The 26,391-nt window shown below is 42.4% G+C and overlaps 1 protein-coding gene across 2 annotated transcripts in view; it reads right to left on the bottom strand.

Moving 5' to 3' along the window:
- The window catches only part of LOC142072876 (uncharacterized), a 45,125-nt gene that overhangs the window by 5,153 nt on the left and 13,581 nt on the right, over positions 1–26,391 (bottom strand). Inside the window, exons 1-5 of one of the 2 annotated variants that reach the window (XM_075131167.1) lie at positions 12,968–13,028; positions 11,701–11,884; positions 9,427–9,469; positions 8,396–8,546; positions 7,449–7,831 (exon numbers count right to left, since the gene is read on the bottom strand). In XM_075131167.1, the coding sequence (XP_074987268.1) occupies positions 7,449–7,831; positions 8,396–8,546; positions 9,427–9,469; positions 11,701–11,870 (747 nt within the window). In that variant the 5' untranslated portion in view covers positions 11,871–11,884; positions 12,968–13,028. Of the gene's footprint in view, positions 1–7,448; positions 7,832–8,395; positions 8,547–9,426; positions 9,470–11,700; positions 11,885–12,967; positions 13,029–26,391 lie in introns of those variants that run through there. The other variant, XM_075131166.1, reaches the window with a different exon arrangement.

Here is a 26,391-nt window from a genome sequence, read left to right as displayed (position 1 = left end):
TCCTGATGGAGCACCAGGCTATTCAAGAGAGCTATGGGCTGGTCCCACTGCATGCCTATCTGCTGTGCCAAAACACAACTCCATCCAGCCCAAGACCCAGCTGCAAGCCCCTTGCTGAATTACATGGTTTCTTGTAAACCCAGTGCACAATGCTGTGCCCCCAAATCCATATCCCCAGCAGTAGGCATCCCCAGATACATTCTGTATTATAGACATGGGGAAGGAAGCAGACACTGAAAGCCTGTGGTGATTATGGCCCATCAACTGCATCAGCTTCCCCTCAGGCAACCGCACAAAGAACTTGGAGCCTAAATCATCTGTGCCCTATAGCCTGGACCTCTGATGCACCCAGGTCCAACTGGGTAGCTGCTGTTGAGGCCCCTATATGGAAGAAGTGGGAGCCATAATCTCCCAGTGGCAAGCTTAAGAATGACAGCACCTTCCAACACACTCCCACAAACTGGAATTTGAGCAGGGGACCCTCACCAGATGGCCATTGAGCCACATATGCCTTCAATGCCCATATAGGCCACAAGTCACCCTCACCAACCCCAATTTGATCAGTTTGTGATCTGTGCACCTTGAGCTGTACAAAGTCACCTCTCCACTGCATGTCCTGTAGTTTGAGAGCCTGCCCCAAAGAGTCTTTGGCACAAGAGAAATAACTTACTGACCGAGAAGGCCCTGAAGAAAGCCAACAGAAAGGTTGCTTTAAACAGTACAGCCTCACCCCCCTAAATGGCAAACCCAAGGAAGAAACTGAATTGCCTAAGGATCTACAAGGTCACTGGCTTCCTGACATTGCTGTGCATCCCTGCTGCCTGGGTTCAGCTCTCCTACATCCTGTGACTTATGAATCCCCAGATGGGGGTCCGGATGATCTGCAGTGAGACCACCACAGATAACCAGTTACCTAAAGCAAGACCATGAACGACCCAAGTTGGGGATTCTGGTATAGGCAAGTCCCTAGCAGACCTTCAGCTCTCACCCAAAAAAAAAAAAAATTAAAAAAATAAATCCACACATATCAAATGCCATTTAGTAAGCTAAAAAGGTGCATGGTACACATGCTCCCTTGGCTGTGGATACAGTTTCTAGCAACCAAGATTCCACAGAGCTGCCCACCTCTGTTCTGGCACTTCCTTGGCTTCTAGTGCTAGTGCTCTGAATCTGCTGCCTGCAACTGAGAGAGCATTAGCTATACTGCTGTTAAGCTCAGGCACATGCTTGGCAGTGAAATGAATATTGCCTACAGATTTCTGTTTGGTTGTGTTAATTGTTAAACATCTCTAGATAAAAAAAGTGTTTTGAGAACCTTAGTCACATAAAGGATTCCATGCAGACTGAGTCACTCCTTCTCCTCCCTGTGAAGGGCTACTGTGCTCCAAGAGAAGGGAAATGGTCTTTTCCATAGGGCTGTGGGTGAGACAACAAAATATGTCCTGCCCTTAAGTGCATTCCAGTTCCCGTCAGGCAAGACAGAGGAGACAGACAAGCCTCTCTGTTCAGAGCACAATCCACACATTTCAAAAACATGGACCATTTGAGGCAAGTAGGACTCCATCCCAAAGATGACTCTGCTCATCTCAGAACCTGATCTGCACTCCCTTTGCCACCCGAGGGCACACAAGGAGAGATATAGACGAAATTCCAGAGCTGAACCATTTCCCCCCCAAGTTTCAGGAAACTGGTAGAGTGTTCAGTTCATCCAGTAAACAATTGGTGTACCCACACAGTAGCCAGTTTGTGGGTTCATGAAACACCCAGCTGACTGGAAGAATTCTGGCACTGACACTGACTGACATGCTTGAGCAGGACTGCTATGCAAGGACAGAGACAAACACTCAAAGCCATTCAAGCCATAGTTTAATAATCCAGACATTGGCTGGGAATGGGGGTTAAGATCCTACCTACACTAACACCTGGTCTTCTGACTCCAGTTAGAACATGGGCTCAGGGGAGCTGCATTCAGATTCTCCTATTTAACAGCCCAGACTGCAGCCCTGCAAAGCTGAAGGCTGCACCATCCTTTGGGGACCTGGTTCAGTCTCATGAGCCCTGAGAGACAGAGGTACATCAGGGGCTCCCATGTTTGTCCATATCTCCAATATGGCAGAGATTCTAGCATAGAGATGGCTTCTAACTCAAGAAGAGTCACTTTAGCTTTATAAGCAAGGGTTCATTGGAGAGGAATATCACTGCTGAAAAATTACACCAGACAAAATAAGCTAACAATCATATCAGTTCTCTACAGCCTCTCATACAAGTGCTTTCCCTTAGTCCATACCACTGTCTGCTCAATGTATGGTTATCACAGGCACCTTCCATTAGAGGACCTATTCATACCCCCATTGTCTTGGCTTCCCTTGGGAAAGGCAGGACTCAGGAAGGTGTGGGAGTAGTCATTTGCCTTCCAACTGCAGAGGATTGTCCTCCCTAAGCTTGTATTTTACATTAGAATTTAAAAGACTGCATTATCATGGACAAAGTTTCTAGAGCCCAGGATGGAGTGGTGGTGAGGCACCTTTTATAACTTCTATTCTGTAAATGTTGTAGGGACAGCGGGGTTTATGGGCACTGACAGTGAAGTTCACCAGAACTCAGTGGAAAATTCTAACACAGTATGCTTAGAAGTGGAAATTTCTCATCGTTGGGGTAGGACAGATGATACAGTCTCTGCAGTCAACATTAAGGAAGTTTGTCTTAAGTGTGCAAACCCCTAACTGAAATGCTTTAACCCACTAAACTGCTGTAGAAAAAGACCTTAAGTCTGGAAAAGGACACTCCTCAATAGGTGTCTGATTAGATCAGTCTTGTTGACCACATCTCACAGGAACAAAGTCACCAGTAGCAACACCAGATATACAGTCTATTGCTAGTGACTGAGTTTCCCTTTCTGCTTCCAAAAATGCCAGTTTTTATGTTGTGCATAGCTTTAGGCTGCAAGCATGACTAGTCCACAGGAGATTAGGGAGAGACAAGCATAAAGGAATGCTCAAATAGAATGGATCTCTGCACCAGGAACAAGAACCAAGCCAGGAAGCATCAGACCTAGTCCCAGATCAGAGCCATCAACCCAGCCACCACACTTCCCATCTGAATTAGATGGGCCCCAGGTAAGAACCAACTAGACTAGCAAAGCAAGGCACAGTTACCAGCTAAACTCCACCTCATGTGTGGGTGGGGGGCAGAGGGGCCTCATTCAAGTGACAAAAGGCAGCAAGCAGCTCTTCATAGGCATATCCCACAGCCAGAGGCAGCCAGGATTCCTCACTAGGATTCTGCCCAGGCTATGGGGCTCAGCCCTGGCCCCTTTCCTCCCTATGAATTCTTAACTCCCACTGCCCTAGCACCTTGAGCCCTGCAGGGCCCACAGGGGAAGTGAGGCAGCCCTTATGTTGGCCCAGCACCTGGCCCATGAGCAGCGCCACATGGGGCACCATGAAAGTGAATCGCTCTGAAGTAAAGCCATCTGGGCATGGTCTCACCACCTTGCACAGCTGCTGGCCCACCTGCAGCAGCAGCATGAGGCAAAGCCTAAGGAAGCTGCCCTGCTCTGGCCCTGTCCAGGTGGGCAAAGGAGTGAGATTGGGTTAACTACTGGAAACCAGGAAGTAACTCTAACCATATGGCTGTTATGGCTCCAAATCATGTGTCAAATCCTACAAGACCTCAAGCCTACCCCAAATGTCCTGTGAGATTTCCAGTCTTTACAGGACCCAGTTTGTCGTGTCCTTTTTGCCTTCTCCCATTGCAGGAGCCAGCAACACATACCCCTTTGAGACTCAGGGTCCTCTTCAGGTTGGAGAGTTACACTCAAGCTACTTAATTGTTCGGAACGTTTTTTCATGCCTCCCTGTTAGAGAGTATTTCTTTTATAATCATCCAGCACCGTGAGTGATTTCTCTGATCACTACTTATTTTGATGCTGTACTCCCTCAGATCTAGGCCATTATATGACACATGGCTGTGGGATAAACTCAGTTTCCCATATACCAAGAGCTTCATGAGCAAATACAAACCTATGGAGCAGGTACTACAGACACTTGTTGGGTCTATTTCACATTGCCAGCACTAGTATCTGCATTACATTTACAACTGAAGTCCAACCTTCAAGTTATTCCATCTGCAATTAACCAGATTCAGTTAGATTGTTATGATAGAACATATTCATGTTTATATGTGATAGGATAAAGAACTGCACGAGGCAGTGCTCAGCTATTGTAGGTTGATGAGGGATATGTTACAATAGTGATCAGCATCTGGAGAACCCATGCTGTTGAGAAAATGCAGCTATGTCCCTTAACCTCCCCCCAGAGACTCTTGAAACAGATACGAAGCAAATGAGAATGTTTTGAGACCCATCTGATAGCTTCTAGCACAGAAAGCTGCAGGAAAGAGGCTGATAAATAGCACACTTTGAGCACACTATACTATTCTTAGTACAGCTGGGCTGACTGATTACAGTACCTATAGATCAGGGGTGGGCAAACTACGGCCCATGGGCTGGGTCCAGCCCCTCGGGGCTTTGGATCCGGCCCACGGGACTGCCACCGCCTTGGGCTCTATGCCACTCTGGGAAGTGGCCACACCATGTCCCTGCAGCCCCTGGGGCTGCGGGGGGGGGGGGGGGGGGAAGAAGAGAGCTCCGCATGCTGCTCTTGCCTGTGGGTACCTCCCCCGAACCTCCCATGGGCTGCAGTACCCCATTCCTGGGGAATGGGAGCTTTTTTTTGGTGGAGGGGGCGGGGGGGAGGTACCCACAGGCAAAGGAAACATGTGGAGCTCTCTGCGCCCCCACCCCCAGGGACATGGTGCCAGCCGCTTCCCAGAGCGGTGCAGGGGTGGGGCCGGGGCCGGAGCCGGGGCCGGAGCCGGGGCAGGCAGGGAACCTGCTCTGGCACTGGTGCGTGCCGCTGCCACCCTGGAGCCACTCTAAGTAAGCGGTGCCAGGCCGAAGCCTGAACCCCTCCTGCACCCTGCCCCACAACTCCCTGCCCTAAGCCCCCTGCTGCACCCCTCCTGCACCTCAACTCCCCATCCTGAGCCCCTTGCTGCACCCCACACCCCTCCTATACCTTAACCCCCTTCCCTGAGCCCCCTCATACACCTTGCACCTTCCTCTGCCCCAACCCCTTGCCCTGAGCCCCTTCCTGCACACTGCACCCCTTCCCACACCCCACACTCCACCCCCTGCCCCGGCCCTGTAAGCAATTTCCCAACCCAGATGTGGCCCTCAGGCCAAAAAGCTTGCCCACCCCTGCTATAGATGGTGCAGACAAGTTTGTCTGATGCACCAGCAGTTCCAAAACTCAACCTCTTGATTTCTCATGTTATTTTTCAACTTTAACTACGTTAGCAGTTCCAAATAAAATTCTGTTGTTCACTGTACTTATGTGTAGGTTTTCTAAGCACAGAGCTCCAGTTGGTCTTTTTATCCAGACATCAGGATGCCTAGAATTTCCCAAAGAGGGTTGTATTTTGCGGTTTACAACAACCATTCATGTGATTTCACAGGATCTAAGAACTCAGGCTTTGTCTACACTACCACTTATGTCAGTATAAGTTTTGTCTCTCAGGAGTACGACTATGCTACCCCCGAGTGATATAAATGACACCAACCTAAGTGCTGGAGAGCTTTTCCCACTGACATAGCTACCGCCACTCATTGGCGGGGAGGATTAATTAAGTTGATGGGAGAGGTCACTCTGATCGGCTTTGAATGGCTACACTAGAGAGCTTACAGCACTGCTGTAAGCTCTCTAGTATAGCCAGAGCCTCAGACTTCCTTTTTTTGGGCAGTTTGGGGTACAGGTCATGAGTACGGAATAAAACTCCACCAGAAGCACCAGCAGAAAGCTTAGTTTTGCAAGATTTCCACTCCAACAGCTTTGGAAATTCATCTCAACTTTATATCAAAGCAGAATAGGAATTTGGACTCCTTTATTCTACTTAGTTCTGCCTCACCATGTACCTTTACAAGTCAGCCTACCTACCTAACATTTAAGTCAGGGGTCTCAAACACGCGGCCGGCCCGTGGAGTTATTTCCTGCAGCCCACCATAGGTGCCAACTCCACTAGCAGCCAAGCTCCCCTCCTCCCCCCCCGCAGTGGGTCGCATCCCCGCTCCTCTGCCTACCTCCCAGCGCTTCCCGCCTCCAAACAGCAGTTTGGTGGCACTTAGGACTTTCCAGGAGAGAGTGGGAATGTGGCGTGCTCAGGGGAGGAGGCAGAGAAGAGGTGGGGTCTCATGGAAGAGGTGGAGTGGGGAGGCTTAACCAAAGTAATTCTATAAGTAAATGTGTGTTTTGTCATTTGATAGAAGTGCATTACTGAGTGTTTATATTTCATTAAAACCTCTCTTAGCATTATAGTAGTTTTTTTTTTAAAAAGTTAATACATTGACTTTTAATAGCATACTATATTACTCTTCATTTTTTTCCATTTTTGACTATACTTTTGTATAGTTGTATGAAAGGGTTTCAGTGATGCGGTCCCTGGGCCAATGTACTCGTCCTCATGTGGCCCTCGTGGTGATTTGAGTTTGAGATCCCCGATTTAAGTGCTTGGGGATTCTTCCATTGACTGATGGCACATAAGTCCACATACTAGTAATCTATGCATTTAGCAGAGAAAAGGCAAGTCTCAAGTCTTGCTATTAGTTTTAAGCCATATTTGGGAAAGATTCCTTTCCAGGCTATTTTACAGGCAATTTTACAAGAGGAGGTTTAATGTGCTCATCCAGACTGGCTAGTATGAACCTTGTTTGATCTTTTTGGTCAAGTTGAGTGTTACTTTTAGTAGCAGAACTCTACAGATGAAGTGACAGTTCACTACTTAACTACCCTGACTGTTCTCTAATAAGAGACTGTGTCCCACTGAGCATCAAGCAGTTCTTTGATAATACATTGATTAATTTATAAAGTGAAAATGGAGTTATTTGAAAGAAACATATTAGTTGTTTAAAAGGTATCTTAGAAATAGAAAGTTAAACACATTAATTTATTGCTTATTTGCCATTGCATTAACTCATGTTTTGAAGAGTCACTGCTTTCTTTACTCTAAGGTAAGTTACAGCACCTTGGATGCAAGTTCCACTTAGATGCAAAGTTTGGGAAAGTGACCCATCCAAGCTTAGGGTGGCATTTTACTTTGAAGAAGTTGTTTATTCTCAATTTTCACATTCTTGTTGTCTATATCTTGACAATAAGATGACTTTTTTAAAAAAGGGTTTCTAGAGTTACATTTACATTGTACTGTAGTCAGCTTCTTAGCTGCAGCACAACTGTGCAATAGGAACACAGGCCTACACCAAGTCTTAAATTGCACCCTTAGATTCCACACTCTCCTTTGCTCCAGTTGTGATGTATTGGTATTAGTTACACTTAGCTTTTCTTATATGCTCACTAGTATCAATTAATAGTGGTTAAAAAAAATATAATACTTGCCGATTTCAGCTGGATTCCCTTTCTGATCTGACCCATTAAATCATTTTGATGCAAAGTAGTTGGGGTCTTTTCAGTCTTTATTTTATGCAGCTGTTGTCCTCTCAGTCTGAGAGTCTGTTTATGTAGACCCGTTGGTGATGCCCTTTTAGAAGGGGACCGAGAAGATGGCATTGGAGGTGCTGGTGCAATGACAACTGAAGGGACATTCCATGGAGGTAACAGCACTTTTGACGTAGAGGGAGGTGCTAGTAGAATTGCTTTGAGTCCATCATCTGCTCTCAGAATTGGGGAGTTTAGTTCAATACTAGGACTGATGGTTGAACTTCGCTCTGAAGATGATGTAGAATGAAGTAGAGGAGGAGAACTGGATCTTGAAGATGTGGCTGTAGAAAAATGAAGTTATACATTAAACCCAAGAGCGTATCGGTCTCAGATTTGATTTCCTACCCAATCAACCTCAGCAACCCTTTGTTAGGCACAGGTTTTCGCTCATCAGAAATCTTAAAGAAGCAGAATTCCAAGGCACTTATCCCATATTATGTTGTACGATACAAGGGGGTAGGGATGAGGCAGTATACAGCCCTAGAGAAAGGGTCAGATATCTAGCTGTTAATACTCTTAATATAGCTAGCCTACTAAGTGTGCCCAGAGCAAAACCTCAAGACGTGAACACCCCTGTATTTTAGGAAAGCTCAAATCCAATCTTTGAGGCTTGCATTGCCCTTACCCCCTGCACACTATCAATATGCCTCTAAACAGATTCTCTATTAAATATGGAAGGAACCTTCAGTTACATCAGCCTTATCTATGAAGTCATGTTTTACTTGCTTTTGTAACAAGGCAAGCTTGTAGAGTCTACTTCAATCCAGTGTATTACTGTAATGAGGTGAATGCTAAAATACCGGGCAAAGTGGTATCTTACTTAATTTGCACTAATGAATTAGTACCTCTCATCTGGACCTCTTTCCGTACAGCTTCTATTCCTCCTTTCCTCTCAATTGTTTTAAAGATCTTTTCAGAGGTTCTCTTGTTTTTTAGATGATCCTCTGTTACACCAACCTGAATAGCTACCTTCTTCAGATCTGAATCCAAGATAGTCTACAAGATGATCAGTAAGAGTCAAGTTTAGTTCTCTGCTGTCACATGACTAGCTTATCCCAGATCTTTTCCCACCCATTGACCTTAAACAGTGCAATACTAATGCATTTGTGTTTCCTTTCCTGAGGTTGCATGGGAAGGAGGATAATGAGAAGATTTCAGCAACACTAATGGAGACAAGCTATCAGTTTCTTTAGATTCCAGAAGATTTCTTAAAATTTAAGCCAATTAAGAAAAAAAGTTGGGGAACTAACCAGTAAAAAACCTAGCTTTTCAAACAGAGTATTCCCATTAGTCTCCAGATTACACAATGCAATACAAGTTTGTGAAAGCCTTCACTAAATGAAATCTGTTTACATTCCACTATCTTTAAGATGATTAATAAGTGTAGCTCTATGCTGAAGTGACTTCGTGTTTCTTGTTAGCTCCTTGGAGGGAGTTCAACTACTTTATCCTATAAAAAGTTCAAGTGACTATTCAGTCTTGGAGAGACCTTAAATAAAAACCATGAGAAATAAACTTTTTGAAGTGTGATTTATTAGATCTACTGTTTCCTCTACTCTTAGGATATGTTGCTAAGAAGAGTCTTAAGTTTAAAGCTCTTATCTACCCAATTTTAAGTGGATTGGCTTTCTTTAACAATATACCCTCATTATTCCATTTTGGCCACTCTTCAGCAAGACAGAAGAGGCCTTTCCTTACAGGTGTTGAAGAAAGTTTCATACAAGTTTTAACTCAAGGAATGCCAAGTTGTAATCCAGTGCAATTTTTAGCTCATGATCACAATATTGAACAGAAGTTAATTCGAGATTCTAAAATTGTTCCACACAAGCAGAAGCATTATCAGTTTAGTTTGATAGTTGTATTGGTAAATACTTACAGTAAATCCAGTTAGTGGATTCCATCCCACATGGCCCAAGTGCCTAGGGAGAAAATATTTGTTCATTTGAACACCACACACTGCAGACATAGGATTCAGGATTAGTAACAGTTGTAAGTAAATCAATCGAGTCACCACTGTATACCTTATTTGAGACATATTGAAAATATACTAGAAGTCAGTTTCACTCAAATTCTAGAATGTCAAGGGTAATAGTTGTATATGAAGTGATCATGGAAACTCCACCACATGGCCCATGCATAGAAAATAAGAGCCCTTATCATAGGATTACATATGCGGTCTCAGGAATAACCGAAGCAGCAGTTTAGATTGTGTGTGTATATATATCCCCATTCTGTCTACTATACTTTTAGTATCAACATTTGTTTCAGAGTCTAGCAAGTCTTTTTTTTATTATTATTAAAGTAAGTGGATTCATTTTAACATTATGGAGGGACTTGCAGAGTAACATTCACAAGTGATGATACATTACAATTGTCCTAGAAAGAGCCACAGAATATTAAGTCCTTCTGTGCTAACTATAGAAGCTGCCACAGCTAACAGTCTCTTTATTAAACTCCTTCCATCTTTACAAAAGAAATCAAGATGAAGATGACTAATCTATGAAAGTGGCAGATTTCTAGTCTCTCCCCTCCCCCCCAAGTCTCTAAACATAGTGTCAGGCAACAAAGAACAATTCAGATGTGTTAGAAGCTTTTGGGTCTCTTTAGTTGCGTCTCTTTATTTGACTAGCTGTAACTAAGACATGTCCTCTTTAATCATCTGGCCAAGAGAAAACTGACACTACCCACTTTGTTCTCTTTCCTCATGCTTTCCATTGTAGAAGCCTTCTACAGCATGATTCATCCAAAATCCTTGGACAAACAGCCTAGTCCTTCATGTACCATGGTATTTGCTCATTCTGGTATTCAATACTATGCAAAGCCAGTACTTCCAAACTGTTGCAACTTTAGAGACAGCACATATACCACAAATAATGATTCAAAACAGCCACAGTAACTTCAGCCCTGTTCTCCCTCTCAGACCAAGGTGGGGTTTAACAGCAGTTATTTAGGACCTATGAAATCTAGCTCAAGTAAGTAATTCTCCTTTAGAAGAAACAGATGCTCAGTATCTCCCAAGTCAGTACTGGCCCTATAGGGGTTCTCTTTAGTAAGCCAGGGAAGGACTTAAAGGGCTCAAGAACTCTACAGTAACACAACTGTATCACTTCTTAACTGGTATTTAGGGAATTATCTGACAAATCAGAAGTAAACAGAAACAGACATGTTATTTGCTATCCACCATTTGAAGTAAAGCCAACAAAAGTTTGAGGATGAAAGAAAGACTGATGTATTGCTCTTGAAATTATGGTAATTTATTTTCTACAGGTGGCAAGACAAGCTTGACCAAATTCATATATCCCTGTAACTTTAGCTTCTCCCCTACCTAATACATCTGTAGCTTCAGACATGTACAAGAAGAAAAAAGGTTAACAAGGGTTTAAGCATATTCCCTAAGAGTAAGAGCTTTGTATTATAGGCTACATTTGATCTTCCAGTTAACTGTCCCACTTCGCCTTCTATTGAGAAAATGATATTACTTCAAGTCCGATCAGAACTAATTCTGAGTGAAAATTTTCAAGAGCAACTATAGATTTTGGATGCCCAACCTGATAAGCCATAAAGGGGCCCAATTCTCAGATGGTCTACCTCTTGGAAAATTGTGACCCAGGAGTCCTAAATTCTATTCCCACCTCTGCCACACTCATTGTGTGTCTTTACATCGTGACTCCATGCAGCAATTTGCCATCTGTACAATGTGTACATTATTTACTTAACAGTGCTTTCATAAACAACCATAACAACAGTCTGAGGCACTCTGTAAGGGCCAAGTATTTTACCTGAAAAGCTGGTGTTCACTGTTATGCAGAGATTGCTTGTGTTTCAGTTGACGTAGACATTGGGTGTTAGTAAGTACAATGCCCACTTATATACTGGCAGCCAGCTTAAAGTACCTGAAAATTTGGAAGTCAAGTTCCTAGATCTTCCCTAGGATACAATAAGGCCAGTACTGAGTAAGAAAAAGCAATTTTGGATATTTATTAACAGTGCAGAAAACGTTGCAAAACAACTGCTAGATTTGTTAAATAACTTTTTGATGCCTAAACAATTTGCAAGTTAGATACATATTTTTGTCACACTGGATACTACACTGACCAACATAAGCAAACTTAGTATTTCATCTACAAATAAGAGATCTTTCCTCACTTACTTGAAGTTGCTTGGATAACTAATGTCATCTTTATTTATTTTGTTTCTTTTGGGTTTTCCTTTCCATTTAATCCTCTCTTTTGTTGTTTGAGAAACATAAGATGGAGGCGGTGAAATTCCAGGATCAGCAGAAGTTAGACTTGTCTGAGGCACAGGTAATGGTGAAGGCATCTCGAACACAGGCACTGAAACAATGGAAGAAAAGTTAGTGGATGTGTTTGTATAGAATAAGTATTTGCCTCTTGTAATTTCAAGAGGACTTTTTATTAATTTTAAAAACCCCTGCTAAATCTGTTTAAGGAATGATTATATCCGTGACACATTGTGAGCATATTACCCAGTGTAGGCTTACTAATATTAGTTAACAGGTTAAAGACTACCTCCAAGTTTGAAATAACAGGATTATCTGTGTTGAATTTTCAACTTTTCCCTTCTACATACTCCTTGAGGTATAAGTTTGAGAAGTATAATCATTAATACAATTAATTCTCAGTTGCCCAGTTCAAGGCAGGGACACCACCTTCATTTTGATGGTAGCAAAGGTCTGCTTTCAACAGAATTACACAATTTTCAGTATTTGAAAAGTTTAAAAAAACCTCAAGATTAACCAGTTACTAATAATAAAATAATAATAATAGCCAACTATATTTTTGATTTATAGTAGTTTACTATACATCTAATAATAGAAGAGAATTCACACATACAAGAAGTCTAGTACTGTTCCCCTCCCTGTTAAAGGTTTTGTTTTTATAGGGCACCTCCCCTTTCTTAACATAAACTCAGTTTAAATACAACACAGTTGTTAGAGACAGCAACTAACTACTTAACAAAAAAAGACTGCTAGTAGTTCTTAACCATATGTTTCTCTCCACAGCACAAAATAAAGTATTGACTGTAGACTCAGTAATGAATGCTAGTTTCAAAATATATGTTCTCCTTATTATTAATTATCATAGTTAAGAACACAGAATGAGCAATTATGTTTTTTAATTACCCAAAAAAGCAACAGTTCTTAAAAATGCCATGTTCCCAAAACCAAATCCACACTAATAGTCTCTAAAACCCTTATTTTCCTTATTATTACTTTTCTATATGACTAACATACTTTATTATCCAATTTTCATTATATAGAAAAATCTAAACAAGATAATCTGTCAATTTCCTGTAATAACCAATTTCTGTCCATTGTTAAGCAATTTTGCAATCACTTACACATGTACTTAACTTTAAGATGTGAAGAGTTCACAGAAGTCAAAGGGATTACTCACATGCTTAAAGTTGAGCATCTGCATAAGTGTTTGCAGGACTGAAGCCGTAGTGTATCCCATACTGGAGTGAAGAATAAAAAACACCTTTGAAATGAGGTTAACTAATATGCACAGTTGGTGCAAACTACATATGCACAAGTGGTTTCCATTTAGAGAATCAGTAAATTAGTGTGCCAGAAAGTATTAGAACAAAATATTTGTTCTCTGGGACTTACGACATAATAACCAGTATACTCTGACTTTCAATCACACTTTTAGAACCTAATCTAAAAGTACTATAGTATTCTACTGTAAGGGTCTATGCTTAACTTTACGGATATAAATAGGCCTATTGACATGCATAAATATTATAGAGATGTGCTGGATATCACACATATCTCCAAGTATGTAGATGTCAACCAGTGGCAGGTATGGTGAGTATGCCAGGGCTCACCAGATGATATATGGACTGGTTCAGTTTGCAAGTAGTGTCTGAAGCTTCATATCAGTTACATATGGATCACATGTTTGCCTTCTTAGCAATTATTGTTATTATTTATTTTACAGAGGGCCATTTCCATGTACCATGGCACATTAGAACAAGAACATTCAAAAACCACCCTGAACAACCCAAACTAAGACACAGTCCTGAAAACTCTTCCAAGAGTAATCCCAATGAAGTCAATGGAAGGACACACACATGCATAAATGTTTGGAAGATCAGGGCCCAAATGTTCAAAAAAGGACACTGATTTTGTGATCCTCAGTTTATGGGTGCCCAACATGAGACAGATTGTGCCTGAGAACCTGTAGCTTCCTTTGACTTCAATATATAAATGTCTAATCACATATACATTTGTATATGGCTGAGTGGCTGCAGGAAGCATTTACAACAGTTCAGAGATCAAAGTAAAGACAAGATCTAAACTGTGAAAGTACTCAAATAAGTAGTTTAGTAAATAATTAAAACAATAGAGAGGAAAAGATCTCTTTATTTGTATAGGAGGAATACAAAACAAGTAAGTTCCTGATTCTACAAACACTTAAATACAAACACAGGATTAACTTTAAGCATGAGACCAAGTTCTTTGTGCAAATAAATTACAAAAAATCCAGTATCTTTATTTACAACTTCTCATACAAAAAGCCATTGAGTATGATGGATAACATGGTTCTTTTTGTTTTAACCCTTTGTGATGACCCTGTAGCAGAGTGTATATACTCTGTACCTAACGAGAAGAAAAAGTTACAGTGCTTTTCCAGAAAAACCTTTGTTAACACTGCAAAGGGAGTGTGGGAACTGTCAGGCATAGAATGAGAGGCTCACAGCTGGGCCTCATTAGGAAATAAAGCCTTATAAAAGGAAGTGTTTAAGCCCTTTGAATCTTTTGGCTTCAACAAGGTCTTAAGTTCTATTTGCTAAAAGTATTGTTATATAGAAAACTTATAACTGATTTTTGTAACAGGTAAGAAACTCTGTATTTGCTCTACATTAATAACTTAGTATGTTTGCTTTGTATTCATTTTTCTATATAATCCAGTATAAATTCCTATTTTAAATTTCTCTGTTTTGAGAGGTTTCAGAGTAGCAGCCATGTTATTCTGTATCTGGAAAAGGAGGACTTGTGGCACCTTAGAGACTAACAAATTTATTTGAGCATAAGCTTTTGTGAGCTACAGCTCACTTCATTGAATAAATTTGTTAGTCTCTAAGGTGCCACAAGTCCTCCTTTTCTGTTTTGAGAGAACCTTGAAATTGCCCCTCTCCCACCCCCAATGCCTGCTGAGAGTTTTATGAGCCTCAGTATGTCATGGCTGTCCAGGTGTGTATAGAAGATCAAAGGGACTTGTTTCTAACAGTATACAGAAAGATAGGTCTTCAAACAGCACTTTAGCACTACTATGAAATAACAGCATTGCATGTTATGTCTGAGAATCCAAAGGGTATGTTGCAAACTCCACCCTATAAATGATTCTGTTTCAGCGCTGTTGGTTGTGTATAATTTATGAAATGCTATATGTTTTAAAAGTACTTAAAATGTATGCCGTACATAATTTAGACCAGGTGTGGGCAAACTTTTTGGCCCGAGGGCCACATCTGGGTTGGGAAATTACTTGTAGGGCTGGGGCAGGGGGCGGGGTGTGGGGGGCTGCGGTGTGCAGGAAGGGGCTCAGGGCAAGGGGTTGGGGCAAAGGAGGGATGCGGGGTATATGAGGGGGCTCAGGGAAGTGGGTTAGGGTGCAGGAGGGGTGCAGGATGAGACTTAGAGCAGGGGGTTGAGGTGCAGGAGGGGTGTGGGATGCAGGAGGGGTGTGGGATGGGGAGTTGGGGTGCAGCGTGGGGCAGGGGGCTAAGGAGGTTGGGGTGCATGGGGGTACGGAGTGCAGCAGGGGGCTCAGGGCAGTGGGTTGGGGGGCAGGAGTGGTGCGAGGTGCAGGCAGGGGGTTTAGGGCAGGGAGTTGTGGGGTGTGGTGCAGGAGGGGTTCATGTTCTGGCCCTGCGTCGCTTACCTACAGCAGCTCCAGGGTGACAGCAGCACGCACCGGGGCCAGGGCAAGCTCCCTGCCAGCCCTAGCCCCGGGCCGAGCTGGGAAGCGGCCGGCACCATATTCCTGCGGCCCCTGGGGGTGCGGGCTGCAGAGGGCTCCATGTGTTTCCCTTGCTTGTGGGTACCCCCCCAAAGCTCCCATTGGCCGCTGTACCCCGTTCCTGGCCAATGGGAGCTTTGGGGGAGATACCCACAAGCAAGAGCAGTGTGTGGCGCTCTCTGCTCCCACACCCCAAGGGGCTACAGGGACATGGTGTGGCTGCTGCGCAGAGCCTGCAGCGGTGGCAATCCCACGGGCCGGATCCAAAGCCCCGAGTGGCCGGATCCAGCCTGCGGGCCGTAGTTTGCCCTCCCCTGATTTAGACTAAGGTATTCTAATGCACTAATCTATCAAGGATCTAGTTGTAATGTAAACAAATGTATGAAGTATGAATATTGCTTCCAAAGACCACATTCTTTATCTTCATGCTTTAACTGTTTTCTTTAGTGGTAAGTTCTCACTCTGTTTCCTTGATGCTTGCTGTTGAAAATTATGAAACCGTTTATGGAAGTCTTGTGTAATGGCTTATATGTTGTACTACATTTTCCCAGTGCTAAGATTCATGCTACAGCTGATCATCTTTAACAGAGATGTTGTGGTTTCTCTTAGGACAGAGGCTTCTATCAGTCTCCTGGACTGTCAGTAAAAGAATGTGAAAAAAAATCTTTCAGTATTAATCTGCATATTAGTAGGTTGGCTTAATAGAATCTCTCAATCATCTCATGTGATGTATATTGGAGAGAGCAAAAATTAATGTACCTTTATATTCCAATGTACTACACTTAACAGGTAACATTATCCCATGTTTCTATTCTGTATATCATGTATAATTCCTTAAGTCTATTAACTATGTAAACTGTGTAGTGATACATGTATATGAAAAAAGCTTAAAGTTTATTCTTAGAATGTTTTGTCTTCAAGATGTAACGAAAATTGCTGTGAAATAAATACACATAGACTAATCTTCCAGATAGGGAAACTGAGACAGAGAAGTGAGTGGTTTATCCATGGCCAAAGAGACTCATCTAAACCAAGATGAAAATGCAGGATTTCTGGACTAATTCTAGCGGACAGACAATTGCTTCACATCTAGATTACTATTACTATTGCAAGATTTAATTCTTTGTTCGTGATTTTTCTTAGCCTCAGCAATGTTTGTGACTAATTTAAAATAGTTCATCACACTGACTTGGGATATGAAAATCCTGTATTAAGTAAGTTTGAAAATGTCAACACCACGCTAGCTTGTTTTGAGATCAGACAGTACAAAAGTGAATGAAAAGAAAATTATGTAGATAATCTAAGCACAAAACATTAGCCTTGTCTCAGTGTTTTACATACAAATAAATTGGTTAGTCTCTAAGGTGCCACAAGTACTCCTTTTCTTTTTGCGAATACAGACTAACACGGCTGTTACTCTGAAACCTGTTTTACATACAGTTGTCTCAACAATTTCTCTGTCAGAAGTATATCTTATCAATCTCCTGATATTGGAGAAATGAATAATTTTGAGTCCTAAATAGACACTGTCTGGTCAGCATGCCTAAAATTGTCTTAGTATGACATAGATTCTATCAAAGCTTTACCTTGAAAAGTTCTTCGTTTAGTAGCTCATAAAGAGGAAACATTGTTCACTCAAAAAAAAAAAATCTGAGAACCATATGACTGTCAGACAATGCATATGCCCTAGTTTTTTATTATATTTCACAGTAAGTCAAAATCTCTGGGGTTTGGGGTTTAATTTTGTTTTTCTGAGCAGCAACATCTGTTTTTTTGTTCTGTCCCCCCTCCCCTCCCCAAAAAATAATACATGAATCTGTACATCCATATGGGATTACTGTCAAGGAAGGTCAATTCTTGGGCCTACCATCCTTGACCGAGTCTGCATGGAAATCCTGCTTCTTCTCCCCAGTTGATAGAAACTTATAGCCCTCATTTGGATTGTATTAAGGTCTGCACATCCCAGTGCTGATAGATACACATTAGCCCATCCCTCATGTGATTGTATGTCAAGTATAGCTTTTAGCGACTGTAAGGGTCACATTCTGCTCATTAGCCTATGCAATCCCATTGACCCCAGTGAGGGCTGAAGATATACTATCAAAAAGGGTTACGATAAAGGGTTGCGATTCTAGATTGATTTAATGTGAATTTTTCTTTTTACATTAACCCGAGAAGATTTTCTGGAGTGGCACATCATCTTAAATCTGTATTGGTATAATGATGTGGTGCTTACAGTAATCTTGAAGGAGTCAAAGTGAGACTACTGCATGAATGACTGACACTATCTTTATTTAATCTATGGTATCATGTAACAATGACTGACTTGGGTACTAGAATTTGTCTGAATTTCTTATTCTAACAGTCAGCAGAGTACATCTTAAAGCTAGCATTCACCTGGGAGTATTAGCAAAATAGGTGTATGGCTACATTTCACTATTTGAAATGCATGTTTGTTTTTTAAACTGACTTAAAATACAGCAGTACAAAACCACCATGAATATTGGAAAACTGGCCATGGTAATCCCATTTCTAACTGTTGTGACTGGAAATCCATTTGTGACAGGTTCAGTCACAGAGACCCCCTTGGGACTGTCACCTGATGTGCTGGAATAAGTTTTCCCTTCCAGCTTGGGACTCCAGAACCCTGCCTGGTTGAGCCAGATCCACTAGGCTGCTGCAACACAGACCCAGGTCTGGTCTATGGCCCCAAAACTGAAGACTTTAACCAAAAACTGCTCAACAGGTCACCTATCTCCAGCACCCAGACACCCAGCTCCCAGTGGGATCCAACCCCCATATAAGTCCATTTTACTCTGCATAAAGCTTATACAGGAGAAACTCCTAAATTGTTCAACCTCTATATCACTGATAAAAAGAGAGATGCACAGCTGTTTACTCCCCCAACTATTAATCACTTACTCTAGGTTCATTAATAAATAAGTGATTTTATTAAGAATAAAAAGTAAGATTTAAGTGGTTTCAAGTAAGAACAAACACAATAAATTACCAAGCAAAATAAAGGAAGAACACTTAAGTCTAAGCCTAATACATTAAGAAACTGATTACAGGTAAAAAGAAAAGGAGTACTTGTGGCACCTTAGAGACTAACCAATTTATTTGAGCATGAGCTTTCGTGAGCTACAGCTCACTTCATCAGATGTTTACCGTGGAAACTGCAGCAGACTTTATATACACACAGAGAATATGAAACAATACCTCCTCCCACCCCACTGTCCTGCTGGTAATAGCTTATCTAAAATGATCAACAGGTGGGCCATTTCCAACACAAATCCAGGTTTTCTCACCCTCCACCCCCCCACACAAATTCACTCTTTGGATGGACTAGCACCAGCAGGAGAGTGAATTTGTGTGGGGGGGTGGAGGGTGAGAAAACCTGGATTTGTGTTGGAAATGGCCCACCTGTTGATCATTTTAGATAAGCTATTACCAGCAGGACAGTGGGGTGGGAGGAGGTATTGTTTCATATTCTCTGTGTGTATATAAAGTCTGCTGCAGTTTCCACGGTAAACATCTGATGAAGTGAGCTGTAGCTCACGAAAGCTCATGCTCAAATAAATTGGTTAGTCTCTAAGGTGCCACAAGTACTCCTTTTCTTTTTGCGAATACAGACTAACACGGCTGTTCCTCTGAAACCTGATTACAGGTAACATCTCTCCCTCAGAGATGTTCCAATAAGCTTCTTTCACAGACTAAACTCCGTCTTAGTCTGGGCCCAATCCTTTCCCATGGTTCAGTCCTTGTTAGCAGATATCTTAGGTGGGTTTTTCTCATGACTGGCAGCCCATGAGTGGTAGACCACTTTGTTCTGTTCCACTCCCTTTTATAGCTTTGGCCCAAAGCGGGAATCTTTTGTGTCTCTGGGTCCCCACGCTGCCTTCTAAATGGAAAAGTACCAGATTTAAGATGGATTCCAGTATCATGTGACATGGTCACATGTCCTGTGAGACCCCAGCCTCCATTCTTCCTGGGCTGGCTCACACATACATAGGAAGGCTTGCAGGCAAATAAACCATTTACAACCAATTGTCCTAGTCAATAGGAGCCATCAAGATTCTAAACCACCATTAATGGCCCACACTTTGCATAGTTACAATAGGACCTCAGAGTTATACTTCATCTTTCTAGCTTCAAACACAAGAATGATACATGCATACAAATAGGATGAACACACTCAGTCGATTATAAGCTTTGTAATGATACCTTACCAGAGACCTTTTGAATAAAGCATATTCCAGTTAATTATATTCACATTCAAAGCATATTTTCATAAAGCATATGGAGTACATCACACCATTTTACACAAAAAATGGCAGTTTGAATCAGTGAAAGTCTTTGCTGCACAGATGGAGAGTTAAACCTAAAATAAAGGTTAGAGAAACTACTTTTTTATGAGGATAGAATTCCAACATCTTGATTTTGAGAAATTTCTTGTATCTAGGAGGAGAAATGTCAAACTCTGCTTCTTCAGGTAAAGAAAGTTTCATTAATGTGTTTACACATCCCAAAACTGATAGCTTTGTAAAGATATTAAAGGCCATCTTGGTGTTTTTTTTATTCACCAGAATCCAGGTTTAATTTACTTAGCTCACAAGTCTGGCAATTAGCAAAATCTTTAGTTATGAAAAGTCCTCCTGGGATGTGTGAAAAATGAAGAGCCCAGTCCTGCTCCAAATGTAGTAAATGACAATGCTCTTAATGACTTTAATGGCCGTAAGATCAAACCCCTAGTAATATGCTTTGCCCCAGTGCAGTAAAGAACAATTTACATCATCTATTTAGCCCAAGCCTGCAAAATTCTGAGTGCCCTTTGTGAAATGCCAAGGAACCCTAACTATAATGGTGAAGTCATGGAAGTTCAGGGGTCTAGGTACCTCACGGGATCAGGCTCTTATTTTGGACAGCAGATATCAATTATATGCCCAGAAAGATGTTTGACAATGTTTGGTATTTTTCCTTGATAGTCTTAAGTGGTTTCTGATCATCTAAACAGATGTTATGACTGTGTATTTTGGAAAGTGAAGTGGTAAGTGCTTGTCACACTCTTACATAGCTGTTCTGAGTTTTGTTTTTTCACACAGTCCACCTCAATCTTAATCCTCAATTCTGCATTTATCTGCCTGAATACTTCACTGTAGTGAAGGAGTCTATTCTGGTCGTTTGGAGCAGGGATATGTAGCAGCCTAGCTGGATTTGTTTTTTCCAGTTATTTAATGTTTTTTTTGTTGATCTCCCATTTTTTACCATTTTTCTATCTGGGTGGGGTTGTTTCTTTCACTGATCGGAAGTCTAATGTTGAGTCCCAGGAATGACATGAAATGAAAACATAATCCACTGTTTGGATTTTTTTGGTTTTGTTTGTTTGTTTTTTAGTCTCCAGTGTGTTGCAGTACAGAGAAAATTTGGTTGTGATGTCACCAGAAGTCCAGTGCTCACTTCTACATTGATTATAAGGGGAACTGACCCAGTTGTGCTCTGCATACCCTATTGCAGGACTTCATGTGCACATCTGTTAGCAGAGCTGTAAATAAAGGGAGTGACATAGATAAAGCTTGTACATAATATGAATATTGAGAGCAATTTTATGAACTCTGTAGGTGACTGGGTCAGGGTAAGTTACTGTATACAAAATTTCCCAAGTGACTGTATTAATATTTACATTGGGAGTAGTGGAATGTTTACTACATGTCTATAATGCTTGATTTCAATGAGGTCTGTGCATAAATGTTATTGACTGACTTCCCAAATAAGAACACTCAAACACACTTGGAAGACAATGGGGCAGGCTGTTGCCTTCAAGGCTCCTGCCTCCAACCTGTGGCAAACCTTGTTCTGCTAAAGGTAGGAATTAGTAAATCAAAGGTCTGCAAACCATTTAAAAAGTGGTTTGATTATAGCAAAGGGGGTTGAGTTGCCAGGAGCTGATAGGGAGACAAGCTGACATAGCTCTGCAGAACAGACCTACCAGAGTTCCCAAGTAGAGGATAGTTACATACTTGGTAAGCTAGACATGCATATAGTCTGTTTTTTTTAAAAAATATGGCTTCTCTGAAAATGCTTTTGCAGTAAATAAATATTTGCTTTCATGAGGCTATTTGGTAACTGATTATCACTGTCATTGCCTCATAGGGAACAGAAGTGAGACCTGCTGAGGTAAATTACAGTTGATACATAGCATATTGTGAGCCAGGGCCTCATGAGAGATGATGGCTAGAGGCCTGAGACCTAGAGAGGGTGTGCTCATACTGAGAGGTTTCAGAGTAGCAGCTGTGTTAGTCTGTATCCGCAAAAAGAACAGGAGTACTTGTGGCACCTTAGAGACTAACAAATTTATTTGAGCATAAGCTTTCATGGGTTACAGCCGACTTCATCAGATGCATAGAATGGAACCTATAATAAGAAGATAGATAGATATGCATACAGAGAACATGAAAAGGTGGAAGTAGCCATACCAACTGTAAGAGACTAATTAAGCTGAGCTATTGTCAACAGGAGAAAAAAACTTTTGTAGTGATAATCAAGATGGCCCATTTAGACAGTTGACCAGAAGGTGTGAGGATACTTAACATGGGGAAATAGATTCAATAGTGTAATGACCCATACTTATACTGAGAGGGATCAGAAGTGCATTTAGCCTGGTAGCTGACACAGGGTTTCTGTGACGGTTTTGTCCTAACAGGTGTAACAGTAGAATGAGTAGGATTACACTGTAAAAGGGTTTACTGGAGTGTTGAGTGGTTTCTTCATGGTATAGAGGCCCACATGCTTGGAGTGCTTTTCTAATTTTGAACAACCCTATATCTCTTATGAGGCCCAGGTATGTATAACCTAGAATGTATTTGATTTCCATGTCTCAGGCATTCATTTAGTCTGGTGAGTTTTGCCTTTTCTTTCAAATACTGAGACTTTTGTTTGCTGGAGGGGAAAAAAAATCAATGAGCATTTAATTGTCAAGTGCAAATCCGAGATTCGGGGCTGGTTCCAATACGGCAGGTTAACCACTGTTGATTGTGTTGAAAAAAGTTAGCTGGCCTTCCTTTCTTTCCCCTCTATTTGCATATTTATTTCTATCCTACATTTGATAGATTAGTATATGGATTTCATGTCCTGTTTTTTCCATCAATACTATTTTCTAATCATTGTAAGACTTAATACTAGGTGCCAGACTGAGTTAAATGATTCTTTGGGGTGTGGGTGAGTGGGACGGGACTACAAAGCAGGCAAATGCTACCTTGTTCAGTTTCTTCTCTGAGTATCTGTAGGATAAAGATGTTGTTTATATCTTTAAGAGGAGTCCAGTCTGACTTTAAGGGACAACTTTGTTGATCAAGCCATGTATTTTAAAAGATATTACAAAAGAATTTGCAGTTACTGTAGTTAACATAGATGTCTATTAGTGTGGGTTGAGGGCTTCCGTTTTTCAGTGTGACTACCTCACAAAGAATCTGAGTTGATTTTAAAATAGGCCTTCCTAAAAGCAGTCATTGCTGTTTCAGCATTTTGTTTGATATAATATCTGGGCCACATTATTTCTTGACTTTGAGGACAGTGGTGGCCTCATGTGGGGAAAACGTGCAATGCAAAGAAATAGAAAAACTGCAGCCAGTATATGCAGACGTTTTCCGAACAAGCTCAGGGTCATGAATAGCTCAAATAAAGGGGACTCTAATGCTCAACAAAGGGGAAGGGAACTTATGGAAATGGCTGTCAGTTGTCAAGTTCAATGAATAATACACACTCTCCCCAAATCTTTCGTGATTTCAAAAATCCAGGCATATAAACTTGAACTTCTCCTTGTGACCTGTTAAACTTTTAACCTTACCTCTGGCCTTACTCATTGCTGTGCATCACTGAACACTAAACAATTATCAACAGTGAAGTGAAACATAGCCCTGGTCTACACTACAAGTTTAGGTCGACTTCAGCAGCGTTAGATCAATTTAACCCTGCACCCATCCACACGACGAAGCCATTTTTGTCGACTTAAAGGGCTCTTAAAATAGATTTCTGTACTCTTCCCCAGCGAGGGGAGTAGCATTGAAATTGACCTCGCTGTGTCAAATTTGGGGTAGTGTGGATGCAATTCGATGGTATTGGCCTCCAGGAGCTATCCCAGAGTGCTCCATTGTGACCGCTCTGGACAGCACTTTCAACTCAGATGCACTAGCCAGGTACACAGGAAAAGCACTGGGAACTTTTGAATTTCATTTCCTGTTTGGCCAGCGTGGCAAGCTCATCAGCAGAGGTGACCATGCAGTCCCAGAATTGTAAAAGAGCTCCAGCATGGACTGAATGGGAGACACTGGATCTGATCGCTGTATGGGGAGATGAATCCGCGCTATCAGAACTCCGTTCCAATAGATGAAATGCCAAAATATTTGAAAAAGTCTCCAAGGGCATAATGGACAGAGGCTATAACAGGGACCTGGAGCAGTGTTGCATGAAAATTAAGGAGCTCAGGCAAGCCTACCAAAGAGGCAAACAGCCACTCTGGGTCAGAGCCCCAGACATGCGGCTTCTATGATGAGCTGCATACAATTCTAGGGGGTGACCCTACCACTACCCCACCCCTGTCCGTGGACACCTGCAAGGGGGGAGTCTCACGCAACAGGGATGAGGATTTTGGGAACGAGGAAGATGAGGAGGAGGATGATAGTGCACAACAGGCAAGTAGAGAAACTGTTCTCCCCGACAGCCAGGAACTGTATCACCCTGGAGCCAATACTCTCTCAAGGCGGGCTCCCGGACCATGAAGCCAGAGATGGCATCTCTGGTGAGTGTACCTTTGTAAATATAATACACGGTTTAAAAGCAAGCATGTTTAATGATTGATTTGCCCTGAAGACTTGGGATGCATTTGCAGCCACTACAGCTACTGGAAAAGTCTGTTAACGCATCTGGGGATGGAGCGGAAATCCTCTAGGGACATCTCAATGAAGCTCTCCTGGAGGTATTCCCAAAGCCTTTGCAAAAGGTTTCTGGGGAGGGCAGCCTTATTCCATTCTCCATGGCAGGACACTTTACCATGCCAGGCCAGTAGCACGTAGTCTGGAGTCCTTGCATAACAAAGAATGGCAGCATATGGTCCTGGTGTTTGCTGGCATTCAAGCAACATTTGTTCTTTATCTCTCTGTGTTATCCTCAGGAGAGTGATTTCATTCATGGCCACCTGGTTGAAATAGGGGAATTTTATTAAGGGGACATTCAGAGGTGGCCGTCCCTGCTGGGCTGTTTGCCTGTGGCTGAACAGAAATCTTCCCTGCTATTAGCCACGCGGTGGGGGGAAGGGGTGAAGCGATCATCCCAGAGAATTGGGTGTGTGTGTGTATGGGGGGGGAGGGAAGGGTTAGTTGGGTTTGTGCTGCACGTTAACCCGAAAACCGCAGCCCCTCCTTTTAAATTGCCAACCCATTTTAAAGGGCCAACCCAATGGCTGTTTGGTATGGGAAATGAGGGCGCTGCTGTTTGAAACCATTCCCACATGTTATGAAGGTTAAAGAAGCCAAAAGACTGTGGCTTACCATTGCTGTCTGCAAGTCGAATTCTGTTGCCCGCTGGCCCTGCATGTGTGATCTCTCACCAAACCGGCAGACCCTCAATGTAAGAGGCAAAATGCAACCTTGTACCGAATGCACATGTGCTATGTAATGGTAACAGCAAGATTCACCCTAAAAGTCTACCCATTGTTCTCTAAAATGTGTCTTTTTAACTACTACTCTCCCTTTTTTTTCCTCCCGCAGCTGCAAATGTTTCAACGCTCACACTATAATCTCCTTACCAGAGGCTAGCGAAGATTAGAAAGCGAAAAAAACGCACTCGCAATGAAATGTTCTCTGAGCTCATGCAGTCCTCCCACACTGAAAGCCCAGCAGAATGTGTGGAGGAAGACAATGTTAGAGTCCAGGAAAGCACAATATGAACACAAGGACAGGTGGCAGGCTGAAGATGATAGGTGGCGTCAGCTTGCTGACAGAAGGCAGGAGTCAATGCTGAGGCTACTGGAGGATCAAATTGATATGCTACAGCGTATGGTTGAGGTGCAGGAAAGGCAGCGGGAGCACGGACCGTCGCTACAGCCCCTGTGTAACCAACCGCCCTCCTCCCCAAGTTCTATAGTCTCCTCACCCAGACGCCCAACAACACAGTCCTCTGGGCACCCAAGCACTCCACCCCAGAGGACTGCCCAAGCCACAGAAAGCTGGCATTCAATAAGTTTTGAAATGCAGTGTGGCCTTGTCCTTCCCTCCTCCTCCACTCCTCCTGGGCTACCTTGGCAGTTATCCCCCTATTTGTGTGATGAATTAATAAAGAATGCATGAATTTGAAGCAACAATAACTTTATTGCCTCTGCAAGCGGCGATCAAAGGGGGGAGGGGAAGGTGGTTAGCTTACAGGGAAGTAGAGTGAACCAAGGGGCAGGGGTTTTCATCAAGGAGAAACAAACAGAACTTTCACGCCATAGTCTAGCCAGTCATAAAACTGGTTTTCAAAGCTTCTTATGCGCACCTTACCCTCCTGTACTTTTCTAACCACCCTGGTGTCTGGCTGTGCGTAATCAGCGGCCAGACGATTTGCCTCAACCTTCCACCCCACCATAAACGTCTCCCCCTTACTCTCACAGATATTGTGGAGCGCACAGCAAGCAGTAATAACAATGGGAATATTGGTTTCGCTGAGGTCTAAACGACTCAGTAAACTGCGCCAGCGTGCTTTTAAACATCCAAATGCACATTCTGCACTTGCTCAGCCTGTAGTTGAACAGCTCCTGACTACTGTCCAGGCTGCCTGTGTATGGCTTCATGAGCCATGGCATTAAGGGGTAGGCTGGGTCCCCA

Source organism: Caretta caretta, chromosome 7, assembly GCF_965140235.1.
Source record: "Caretta caretta isolate rCarCar2 chromosome 7, rCarCar1.hap1, whole genome shotgun sequence".
Classification (NCBI taxonomy): domain Eukaryota; kingdom Metazoa; phylum Chordata; order Testudines; family Cheloniidae; genus Caretta; species Caretta caretta.
Note: the sequence above shows the minus strand (reverse complement) of the source record. Positions and strands in the feature narration are given on the sequence as shown.